The 12042-nt window shown below is 42.8% G+C and overlaps 1 protein-coding gene across 3 annotated transcripts in view; it reads left to right on the top strand.

Moving 5' to 3' along the window:
• SLC31A1 (solute carrier family 31 member 1) overlaps positions 1-8732 on the top strand; it is a 38984-nt gene extending 30252 nt beyond the window's left edge. For all 3 annotated transcript variants that reach the window (XM_055302555.1, XM_055302553.1, XM_055302554.1), the window contains 4 exons: positions 1015-1172; positions 1724-1796; positions 3701-3869; positions 5408-8732. In XM_055302555.1, the coding sequence (XP_055158530.1) occupies positions 1080-1172; positions 1724-1796; positions 3701-3869; positions 5408-5609 (537 nt within the window). In that variant the 5' untranslated portion in view covers positions 1015-1079 and the 3' untranslated portion in view covers positions 5610-8732. The remainder of the gene's footprint in view (positions 1-1014; positions 1173-1723; positions 1797-3700; positions 3870-5407) is intronic.
• The last annotated feature ends 3310 nt before the right edge of the window (positions 8733-12042 follow it).

Genomic DNA, 12042 nt, shown 5'->3' with positions numbered 1-12042 from the left:
CCCTCTACCTCCCACCTTGTGCATGTGCTCACTCTCAAATAAATAAATGAATTCGAGCATACATTGAACATATCTATTAAAAGAATGATTTGGGGGCACCTGGGTAGCTTAGTGGTTGAGTCTGCCTTTGGCTCAGGTCATGATCCTGGAGTCCTGGGATCGAGTCCCGCATCGGACTCAAGGGAGCCTGCTTTCCCCTCTGCCTATGTCTCTGCCTCTCTCTGTGTGTCTCTCATGAATAAATAGATAAAATCTTTAAATATATATATAAATACAAGAGTGATTTTGCAGAAAGGGATTAAGTCTCTGAAACACTAGGTGTTAATCCCTTGTGCCACAATCTCCAAAAGCAATCCCTATTGGATGAAATCCTACATAAATAAGTAGCTAACAGAATTAAGATTTTGGAGCACTGGGGCGCCTGGGTGGCTCAGCAGTTGAGCGTACCTTCAGCTCAGGACGTGATCCTGGAGTCCAGGATTGAGTCTTACATCGGGCTCCTTGGGGGGAGCCTGCTTCTGCCTCTGCCTGTCTCTGCCTCTCTCTCTTTGTGTCTCTTGTGAATAAATAAAATCTTAAAAAAAAAAAAAAAGATTTTAAGAGCACCTGCTGGCCCATTTGGTAGAACAGGTGACTCTTGATCTCCGGGTTACTGGTTCAAGCCCCACATTGGGTGTAGAGCTTACTTTTAAAAAAAAAAATTTTTTAAGATTTTTTTATAGTTTTTTTTAATTTTTATTTATTTATGATAGTCACAGAGAGAGAGAGAGAGAGGCAGAGACACAGGCAGAGGGAGAAGCAGGCTCCATGCACCGGGAGCCCGAAATGGGATTCGATCCTGGGTCTCCAGGATCGCGCCCTGGGCCAAAGGCAGGCGCTAAACCACTGTGCCACCCAGGGATCCCTTAAAAAATTAAATTAAAAAATAATAATAAAAAAATTAAATTAAAAAAAATTTTTAAAGAAACAAATCTATATCGTCAAATTATTATGTATAATTCTTTTTCTTCAAAGATTCTTCTGCTGACTCAACTTTTCCTGCCAACGTGGATCATTCCCACCATAAAGGGACAAGCCATATGGCTTACAACAGTACAACAGTACCTTCTCACCATCACCCAACCACTTCAGCCTCCCACTCCCATGGCGAGGGAATGCACAACATGATGATGGTGAGTGCCACAGGAGAGGCTGCCCTTTTACACCCACTTGGGTAATAGAAGTAATCGGTTTTAGGACTAGCAGGTTATTATCTTTAAAGGTCAGTTTACCCATGAGGAAAAACTCAGACAGACAAGTCATTTGCCCAAGATCATGTGGCAATTTAATTTCAGAGTCACATCAGAACCAGGACTCTTCTGTATTCCTTCCTTTCAGAATTGACCCTTTTCTGAATTAAGTTCTGGTATTCCTGCTTTGTGTAGAAAAGAGAAAAAGTACACTTATCATGATGAATACTGAGTAATGGATAGAATTGTTGAATTGTTATATTATACACCTGAAACTTACATAACACTGTTGACTATAGTGAAATTAAAATTAAAAAGGGGGGGTGGCAAGGGAGAGTACCTTTGGAGAGTGTCTGTGGTAGTAATGTTAAAATGAAGGAGAAAGCCTCCCACTTCAGTGACTGTCTCTTTTGAATGCTCTAAGCTTCTTTACCTGAAATTCTCATCTAGAATCTTCATTGTTCCCTCATTGACTTGTTTTGGTTTACTGGCAGCATATGACCTTCTACTTCGGCTTCAAGAATGTGGAGCTATTGTTTTCTGGTTTGGTCATCAATACAGCTGGAGGTGAGTAAGCCACCCCCATCAGATCGTATTCAGAGGTGAGACCCACATGAGAGACAGTCACAACGAATCTGGAAACCAAGCCAACTCTTCCTGCCATGAGTACTGAATGGTTATGGTTATGGTACATTATCATCTTCCTATTAAACCACCTAGAAGGTAAGGATACACAATGTATCCTTATTTTGGTCCTACAGTAAACCTCCCTTAAATAGCAGTGTATGTTATGGAGCACCTGGGTGGCTCAGTCAGTTAAGCATCTGACCCTTGATCTCAGCTCTGGTCTTAATCTCAGGGTCATGAATTCAAGCCCTGCATAAAAATAAATAATAACAATATGCATCTGTTTTAGAGTTTCTGAAAAATAATTTAGATACCAGATAGGAGTCTTTGGCAATCCATTTCCTTTCATCCTTTTCCAGAGTGCTTCCTTATTTGGTAAGTTATTGATCCTGGACATAAGACTATAGTCAAGTTAAAATGACATAAGAAGCATTTTGTATAAACAGACCACAAAATAACCCTAGGTGGAAAAGTATTGGTCCAGTCCAATCCTTCCATTTTACAGATGAATTTTAAGGTTCAAATTCTAAAATGATTAGCCCTAAATCACATAGTATTAGTATGTAGAGACCCAGACTTTCTAGACGTGCCTACTCCAGTGTTCTTTCTAGCATACCAAACTGGTCAACATCATTCCTGATTCTTGGCATGGCTTCTCTTAGTGTCAGTCCTACTTTGGGGGTAATTAATACCCATTTCTGTGTGTCTATAATGTTGAGTGGGCATGCCTTAAATTAAAAGTGCACAAGCTCAAGTGTTGGACTGCTTTAAGTATCATTTGGATACTTTTGCACCACAAAATCAATTTGGGCAAAAGGGGGAGCATTTAGTTCAAGTAGTATGTTAAATCAGCAGTTTGAATACATTCGTATCATTACCAACACTTCACAGTGTGAAAGACTTAGAACTGAAGTCTGGGGATGCCTGGGTGGCGCAGTCGGTTAAGCATCCGACTCTTGATTTTGGCTCAGGTCATGATCTCAGGGCCCTAGGATTGAGCACTGCGTTTGGGCTCCCCACTCAGCAGGGAGTTGGCTTGAGGATTCTCCCTCTCCCTCCCGTACATACACACAACGTACATACTCCCTCTCCCTCCTGCTCATGCTCTCTCTCTCTCTCTCTCTCTCTGCCAAATAAATAAATAATTTTTTAGTGCTCTCTTTAATCCCATCACCTATTTCACGCATCCTCCCCACCCCCTTCCTCCCTGGTAACCATCAGTTCTCTATAATTAAGAGTCTTTCTTGATTTATCACTCTTTCCCCCCACCCCTTTCCTCAAGGAAATAGTTTTTTTTTGTTTGTTTTGTTTTAAGATTCCATTTATATATTCATGAGAGACACACAGAGAGAGAGAGGCAGAGACACAGGCAGAGGGAGAAGCAGGCTCCTTGCAGGGAGCCTGATGTGGGACTTGATCCCAGGACTCCAGGATCACACCCCAGGCTGAAGGCAGGCGCTAAACTGCTGAACCACCCAGGGATTCTTCAAGGAAACACTCTTTCAAACAACTTTCAAATGCTGCTTTATTCCCCTTTTACATATTGTACTTTGTATTGTAACAAGCTAATTTATGACACCAAGTAGCCAGACCTGAAGGTAATTGTTCAGACGATTTTTTGTGTCATAATCAGAAAATGAGTATGTTCTCCAGTGGAGACAATGGTTTTCACTAACACTGTCTTCACACTTCTATCTGTCTGTCTGTGAGAGTAGAGAGGTAGCAATATAACATATTTAGAAATTGAGAGGAGCCTTTCATCTATGTTGTCTCTCTAGCTTGGACAACACACCAGCTAGTGATTTAGCACATGTGACCACACCATCTTTTCTTTCCCTACTTAGAAATGGCTGGAGCTTTCGTGGCAGTGTTTTTACTAGCAATGTTCTATGAAGGACTCAAGATAGCCCGAGAGAGCCTGCTGCGCAAGTCACAAGTCAGCATCCGCTACAATTCCATGCCCGTCCCAGGACCAAATGGAACCATCCTTATGGAGACACACAAAACTGTTGGGTAAGAAGATTGAATAGATCCAGACAGAAGTTCTGGAAAGCTGGATTAGTTAAAAAACAAAGCAGCTATTTTATAAGCAACAGTCCTTTTTTTGAGTTAGTAGTGATTCTATATGACGTTGATGAAAACTATCTCTGGACACTTGGGTTGGGGATCATGAGCAGGCCAAAGGAGGAATGATAGGAACCCTTCTGAGCATGAATATTTTTTCTGAATTATAAGCCTTGGTCACTGTGGAAGAAGGTGAGGAATCCATATTTTAAAATATTTGCCCAGAGGCACCTGGGTGGCTCAGAAGAGTAAGCAGTTCAGGTCATGATCTCAGGGTCCTGAAATGGAGCCCCACGCTGGGCTCCCTGCTTAGCAGGGAGTCTGCTTCTCCGTCTCCCTCTCCCTCTGTGCATGCACTCTCTCTCTCTCTCTTGCTCTCTCTCAAGTAAATAAAATCTTTAAAAATAAAATATTTGCCCAGATTGAAAAAGAAAAAAAATTGTTAAAATAATAGTATGCAAATTAAAAGAAATTCAGGTCAGGGTATCAAAGAATGGCAGAACCCAATTGATTTTTTTTCCTATTAAAAAATTGTATCCACCCAGCTCTATTTTCATTTTGTTTGCAATAATAAGACTGTCCAGATGTCTGTATTTTTTTTTTTAGATTTTATTTATTTATTCCTGAGACACACAGAGAGAGAGGCAGAGACACAGGCCTCGGGAGAAGCAGACCCCATGCGGGGAGCCCCGTGCGGGCCTCAACCCTGGGACTGCACCCCAAGCCGAAGGCAGACGCTCGACCGCTGAGCCACCCAGGCATCCTAGAGGTCTATATTCTGTCAGAGAAAGTATTTGAATGGCTACTGCTTTTCCTACAGACTGGCAAATGCTTTTTGAGAGTTTTGAGTTTTAATAGAAATGTAGGTCTTAGACTAAACTGGAGTTCAAGGAGTTCTGTAGACCAATATGCTGCTTTCAGGTAACCACAGGTTATTTATTCCCATTATAACTGCTGAGCTTATTGAGGCCCAAACATGTTGTGACTCACCCAAGGTGACAGGACCATGAGCGACAGAGGGGCTAGCCAAGCCTCCTGATCCTAGTTAAGCACTTTGTACCATACCACCCAACCCTCCATTTTATCTGTTTCTGTTCTTTAGAATGTGAACATTGCGATGTTGGGAAGCCTGAAAATGTTCAAATAAGTATGGGAGGGTTTGGGGCTTTCCTCTTAGGAGCCTAGCCCGAGGTAAGTCAGGGGATTAGTCCTCCTCCGTCTCCTCTCCTCCCAAAGAGGGTTCCTCCTGCTGACCTGTAACCATATCTGGCCAATGCGGATTACCCTGGCAGCCCTACCATGTTTCATCTCCAGGGACCATAAACAACGTACATACGCACAAGTAACCATGAGTTGCTCGGATGGCTGCGGGGGAGTCCAGTCCCAGCTGGGCTTGTGACTGTAACTGCTCCCCCTTTCTCCTGATCTGCAGTGGTGCCCGAACACCCCGAGGGTCCCTGATTATTGTGTCCCTGTCTGCTCTCCAGGCAACAGATGCTGAGCTTTCCTCACCTCCTGCAGACAGTGCTGCATATCATCCAGGTGGTCATCAGCTACTTCCTCATGCTCATCTTCATGACCTACAACGGGTACCTCTGCATTGCCGTAGCAGCCGGGGCTGGGACAGGATACTTCCTGTTCAGCTGGAAGAAAGCAGTGGTGGTGGACATCACAGAGCACTGCCATTAACGTTCAACTCCATGGTGTGGCCTTGTCGATTGCAGTGGGAAGCAGGAAGCAGTTCAAGACTGAAAGACAGGATTCCTACTCCAATCTTCCCTTCTTGCTCTGTAGCTCCCTACACACACACACGCCTCCTCCTGCTCAGCAGAGGTTTAGCCTACAGTCTGTGATCTAAAGTGATAACCTCCCCTTTTTTTTCTAAAGAGATGAGAGTCCCTCAGATGTCCTCTCCTCCCTGCTCATCCTAGATCCAAATTCTATGTTCTTGTCCAAGCCAGGTAGCTTTTTGTTCAATGACTTGATCACCTGCTTCCTTTATTAGTCTTCTGTTTTTACTTGGTTAACAGTATGTGAATTTGGTGGGTTTTTCTTGGGTTGGTGATGGAAAGAGAGTCACTTTAGCTAGGATAATGGCAGCTGAAGAAAGTTCTTGCCCACCTAAACCCAGAACCCAAACTTGACATTAAAGGGTGAGTTTCAGTCTTTGGATTCAAGGAGTGTGAAATACGTGGTGCCTTTCGGTGTGATGTATGACACTGAAATCTTCATGGTTTTCAGAAGGGTGGTTTGAGACTAACTATGAGCCTGGAGCTTGTGGAGGTGTGCATTCTTGGGTGGCTGACTCATCAACTTGTGTTCCTACTTAACATTCTGATCAGAATGAACTTGTCAATCAAAGAAAAAAAGATGACAATCAATTTAAGAAAATAGAAATAGATATTTTCAAATAAAACCATTGATATTTTACTTTTGGTACCTTGCATTGTCACAGGTGAATGAAGCAAAAGAGTGTGAATCGTTTTTGTTGTTGTTTTCATGTGGCCTCTAAACCAGTGGTTTTCAAACTTTAGCCTGCATCAGAATCACCTGGAGAGGGCTTGTTAAAACTAGTGTTAGAACACTAGTTTCTGAGCCTCAACCCAGACCCCCCAAATTGACATTTCTAACAAGTTCCCAGGTGATGTTCCTGCTGATGGTCAGGGGACCACACTTTGAGAATCTCTCCTTTAAACTAAGGAAGTATCACCTGGTGGGGTGAGCTACCTGATATTGGGCACAGGAATTTGAATTGACGATTGGTAGGTGGTATGTCTAAGCTTAACTCGTGTACTAAATGCTGCTGGTCAATACTTAATCATTCCACAGTGTATTCAGCTCTAGCTGTGTGTATGCGTGCCCAGGGGCTGTAGCCAAAGTAACTTTTATCAGTATGTATAAAATCACTAGTCTTTATTTTTAAAGACCTGTAGTTTCTTGGAAGTACCTTGAAGATTGAGAAGGACCTTTGATCTGCAGTGTAAGATCAGCCAGTCATGGGTCAGAAGGGCAAAAGCCCAACCCTCTCTTTGGAGAGGTTTAGGGTATGGTTTGCTGCTGATAACCAGATTTTCCACCACCCTCAACATCCATGTCCACACCAAGCAGATCCTCATCCTCTACATGACTGTCTTTGTTATTCTTGGGGGTTTCGAGGGATCACATGTGGCCAAAACCTCTTTTCTCCGTGAAGAATGACATTGAATTTTTAATGCTTGTTCGGTTCTTAGTTTACAGTACAATCTTGCCCCAAGTCCAGACTACCTGTGTGAAGTGTCTCTTCCTGTGCTAGTCTGTTAAATCCTGCCCTCCTCGGTGCTAGACTCCAATCATGCCTCAGGGCAGAGGAGACAAAACACTGTTCCATTCTGTTGGCCTCTGTTGTGGTTTTGAAGTTTGTACTTTCTCTGTGGATGCCAGCTAAATATTGGAGAGCAAGGAATGTGTACTTCCGTGGCTTTAAACCAAGAGAAGGTTACGAGCTTACTGGATCGAGGGTTAAATCTAAGAACCGACGTGTAGAGTTTTGTGCTTTTCTCTCATTCCAACCCCTTGGAGTACTGATACTTATCATGAGCGGAGTTAATGACAGGTAGTGACAGAGTCCAATATGAAGGTGTAAATAGCCTATTATTATCTCAGAAGCCAAGGAATAATAAAACCATGAGAAATAAAATAAGACTCAATGTTTAATAGTGACCCTGGTGCTCTCTAGAAATCTTGGCATGAGCTGCTATAAAATACCCTTTCAGAAATAGGACCTTCTCAGTAAGGTAAGAATAATCAAGGCCAGTTAAGACAAAGTGCTGTGAATTTGAAACTCTACAGAGAAACATCAGTTTGGGATAGGTGTTCAGGTATTCAAGGTAGAGTGTCATGAAAAACCTGAATTCCAGCAGTTCTTATATTAGGTTGCCAAAGGAAGAAGCTAGTGAAGGAGAAAAATTTTAAAGCTTAAATTCCATCTTTCTTGAGCTCTTGGAGTGTGATAATATAATGATCTCATTGACTTTTATTTCTGTATCCCTGCTGATTTGGAATTTAGTGTCTGACTTCTTTGTTCTTTTGAATCCAAATTTCTCTTGTCCTCCTTTCTTGTTCACACCTCTTAGAAGCCTGTATCCTCGTTTCTTTGACCCCTTATCCACTTTCCTTTCCCTTTCAGTCTTTAATCCCATGTATGTACTTTATGAAATCCCCCTAACCCTCCTGATGCAGTGGACATTGCAGTGGATATAGATACCAGCCAGAAGTTGTAAAACTTGGTAGAGACCTGATGCACGCTCTGGGGAGAAACTGTCTTGCTGCAATTATTATAAGGCTGAGTAAAGGGCTACCTACTATTACCATCCACAGAGTTACAGAATCTTAGGTGCTGTCTCTGTTGGAGGAACACTCAGCCCCTTGTTGCCCACAAACAGGGAACCCTCTGTGTCTGCCAGGGAATTAGAAATTAAGGTTTCTTCACTACTTCTATGGTAGAGCTGTCTGGAACTCTGTTTCAGACTGTGAGGCTCTGGGCTTGGGCTCTAGCCACAAAGGGTTTCTTTTAAGGAGCTGGAAGGGAAGGGGGCAGGGGTTCCATGTTCATGTCATTTAATTTTGATCCTGCTTTCTCCAGCTGCTTCTTTCCGAAGATAAATCTAAAGATACAAAGTCTGCATTTGATATAATGCCTTAATCACTGAGTCTACAATTAATGTTGACCGTTTTAGATTGTAAGCTCCTGGAGAGCAGTATTGCTGTAGTAGGAATGTTTTAACAGTGTCATATGTAAAGGAACAAAATAAATATTTTGATTTTGTGATTCTATGCATGTCTTTCTACCATCCAAAGGGATATCAGAATAAGTAGTCTCTCCATTGGCATTACCATCAGTTTTTAAGATGTCAGACTTTTAAGTGGCCAGATCGCTTTATGTTTCCATCTCACTCTACTTAAAAATGACAAGCTTGGGGCACCTTGGGTGGGTTCAGTCTGTCAAACGCCCAACTTTTAGTTTCAGCTCAGGTCCTGATAAGGGGTGTGGATCAAGCCCCATGTGGGGCTTCGTGCTCAGCTGGGAGTCTGCTTGAAGATTCTCCCTCTCCCTCCTCCCCTCTCTTTCTGCTCACTCTCTTTCAATAAAATAAATAAATCTTTTAAAAATGTAAAAATAAAATGACAAGCGGCAGCTCTTTCTGCCCATGGGTCCTGTGCCTATACTTTAATAAGACCACCTTTTTGCACCCCCCCCAAAAATGAATTAAAATAAAATGACAAGTTAGCACTGTCAAGATCTACATGACCTTTCACACAGGAGTCAGGGTCTTCATGAAGCTGCAAATATCTCAGTATGCCAAAGATTCCTGATATGCGTCGTATCATAATCCCTTCTGTGTTTATGCTATCAGGCAAGAGGGCGATTTAGACCTCTAGGGATCTTCCCTGCCCGCCCTGGAGATGGGCATTGATCTTAACATCTAGCACCATTCCTAGGCTCCTCCATCGTGTAGTATGATGAGCAGAGACTGGAGTCCAGCATGTCTGGGTTTTAATCCTGGCTCCACACCACTTAATAGAAGTGTAACCTGGAGAACCTGGGTGGCTTGAGTGGTTGAGCATCTGCCTTCGGCTCAGGTCATGATCCTGGGGTCCTGGGATGGAGTCCCCCATCGGGCTCCCCACAGGGAGCTTGGTTCTCCCTCTGCCTATGTCTCTGCCTCTCTGTCTCTCATGAGTAAATAAATAATTTATTATTAAAAATAAGTATTTTTTAAAAAATATAAGTAACCTTAACCAAGTGATTTTAATAATCCCTGTCCATAGTGTTCTCACTTATAACAAGGCAATAATAAGAAAATAAATATTTAAAAAGGCAAGAATAGTGCCATTTTCAATTTAGGAGCAATATATATAAAGCACCTACCATATAATAGGCAATGAAATCATAGTAACTTTTTGATTATTTTTTACTCCAGCTCTCAGGATATGAAAGGTAAGCTCTTTTGGATGAGTTTATCATCTCTGCACAAGCACTTTACCATCTTCTAGAAATGAACTCTAGGACCTAAGGAATAACAGAACCAATGCATGTCATTTCAGTTGTGTCTAATAGGATTTATAGCTGCAGTAAGCCCTTGTCTAATCTGGTAAATGTCTCATTCTTTATAATAAAATAAAATAGCTTAAGATAAAATTCTGAGAATTGAAACATCATCCTCTCACTCCACCCAAGAACCCCACCCTCCAGACCCAGCACAGGGAAACTAAGAAAGCAGTGTAGCAATAAAGTTTAGAAATACAGGTTCAGGGAACACAGGTGGCTCAGTGGTTGAGCATCTGCCTTCGGCTCAGGGCAGGATACGGGTTCTGGGGATCGAGTCCCACGTTGAAGCAAGGAGCCTGCTTCTCCCTCTGCCTCTCTGTGTCTCATAAATAAATAAAATCTTTAAATAAATAAATAAAGGTTCAGAAATCAGTGTTTGGGTTCAAATCTCAGCTCCTTAGTAGCTGAGCATTAGTTTCACCTTTTGTAAAATTAAGATCTAGTATTCTCCTCATATGAATTAAAGATTAAGTGAGAGGGGCAGCCTGGGTGGCTCAGCGGTTTAGCACCACCTTTGGCCCAGGTTGTGATCCCAGGGATCCTGGATCGAGTCCCACGTCAGGGTCCTGCCTGGAGCCTGCAAATAAGATCTTTAAAAAAAATAATAAGTGAGATGACCTGCATAAAGCACTCAGTACAGTGCCTCCCATACAGAGCCGAGTGTTGGCTGTTCATGGGGCAAGGAAAATTCAGGAGGCACAATGTTTTCATGCTTCTGTACCTATTCGTGCTGAGAAACCAGTGACAGAACTTAAGGCAGAGGCTTGTTTCCTGGGGGGTGGTTGCCTTTCCATATTGGCCTTTGCAGGCTGCAATGTAATGTAACTCTGATTTCCTATCAGGAGCCTGACTCTTGCTGTGTCTTTAAGGCTGTAAGGGAACAGAATTGAAGGTCCTAGATCAAACTGGAAGAATAAAGGTTTTGTAAGAATGGTTGAAAGAGAAACTATGTATCCTCTTCTATTCCTGCCTTTCCCACTTTTTTGTTTTTTTAAGATTTTATTTACCCATTTGAGAGAGTGAGCACAAGCGGGGTGAGGAGCAGAAGGAAAGGGAGACTTCCCAGGCACAGGGCCGGATCCCAGGACTCCAAGATCATGACCTGAGCAGAAGTCACACTTCACCGACAAAGCCACCCAGGTGCCCCTCTCCCACATTCTTAATACCCAGCCTTAAACTACCCCTAGAAAGATTGGATAAAATCTTGCTAAGAGGTATCTTTAGAACTGATGATTGCGGGTTTTTTTCTATCACAGTTGGCAGTTCCCTGTAGTTGAATTAAATGGTAAAGACAACAGGATATAATTTTTTTTTTTGAGGGTGCCCGTGTGGCTTGGTTGGTTGACCATCTGCCTTCAGCTCAGGTCATGATACTGGGGTCCTGGGATTGAGCTCCGCATTGGGGAGCCTGCTTCTTCCTCTCCCTCTGTTCCCTCCCTCTATGGATGTTCTTGCCCACTCTACTCTCAAATAAATAAAACTTTAAAAAACAACAACTTTGCGATCCCTGGGTGGCGCAGCGGTTTGGCGCCTGCCTTTGGCCCAGGGCGCGATCCTGGAGACCCGGGATCGAATCCCACGTCGGGCTCCCGGTGCATGGAGCCTGCTTCTCCCTCTGCCTGTGTCTCTGCCTCTCTCTCTGTGACTATCATAAATAAATAAAACTTAAAAAAAAAAAACAACTTTTTTTTAAAAGTAATCTCTACACCCAACATGGAGCTTGAACTCATGACCCTGAGATCTTGAGTCGCATGCTCCTCTGACTGAGCCAGTGAGGTGCCCTGGACAGGACTCTAAATTACCCTCTCAGATTGGCTGCCTGCGAAAAATTCTTAGGGCAAGTTGGAAAAGGAAGGAAAATTGGAATGATGGTAATTCTGTTAGGAGCATTCCAATTATTGTTTTCCCTCCACTCTCTGTCCCCCCCAAATTACACTCAGACTAGCTACAAAGCCATCCTGTAAATAGATTCTGGAAACCCATAGCTTGATCACATTTACACAAAATCACTAGAATCTAATCTCCACAAAGGCA

The sequence above is a fragment of the Nyctereutes procyonoides genome, unplaced genomic scaffold (genome assembly GCF_905146905.1).
Source record: "Nyctereutes procyonoides isolate TBG_1078 unplaced genomic scaffold, NYPRO_anot_genome, whole genome shotgun sequence".
In the NCBI taxonomy this organism is placed as follows: Eukaryota; Metazoa; Chordata; class Mammalia; order Carnivora; family Canidae; genus Nyctereutes; species Nyctereutes procyonoides.
This window is presented reverse-complemented; position numbering and strand designations above follow the sequence as displayed.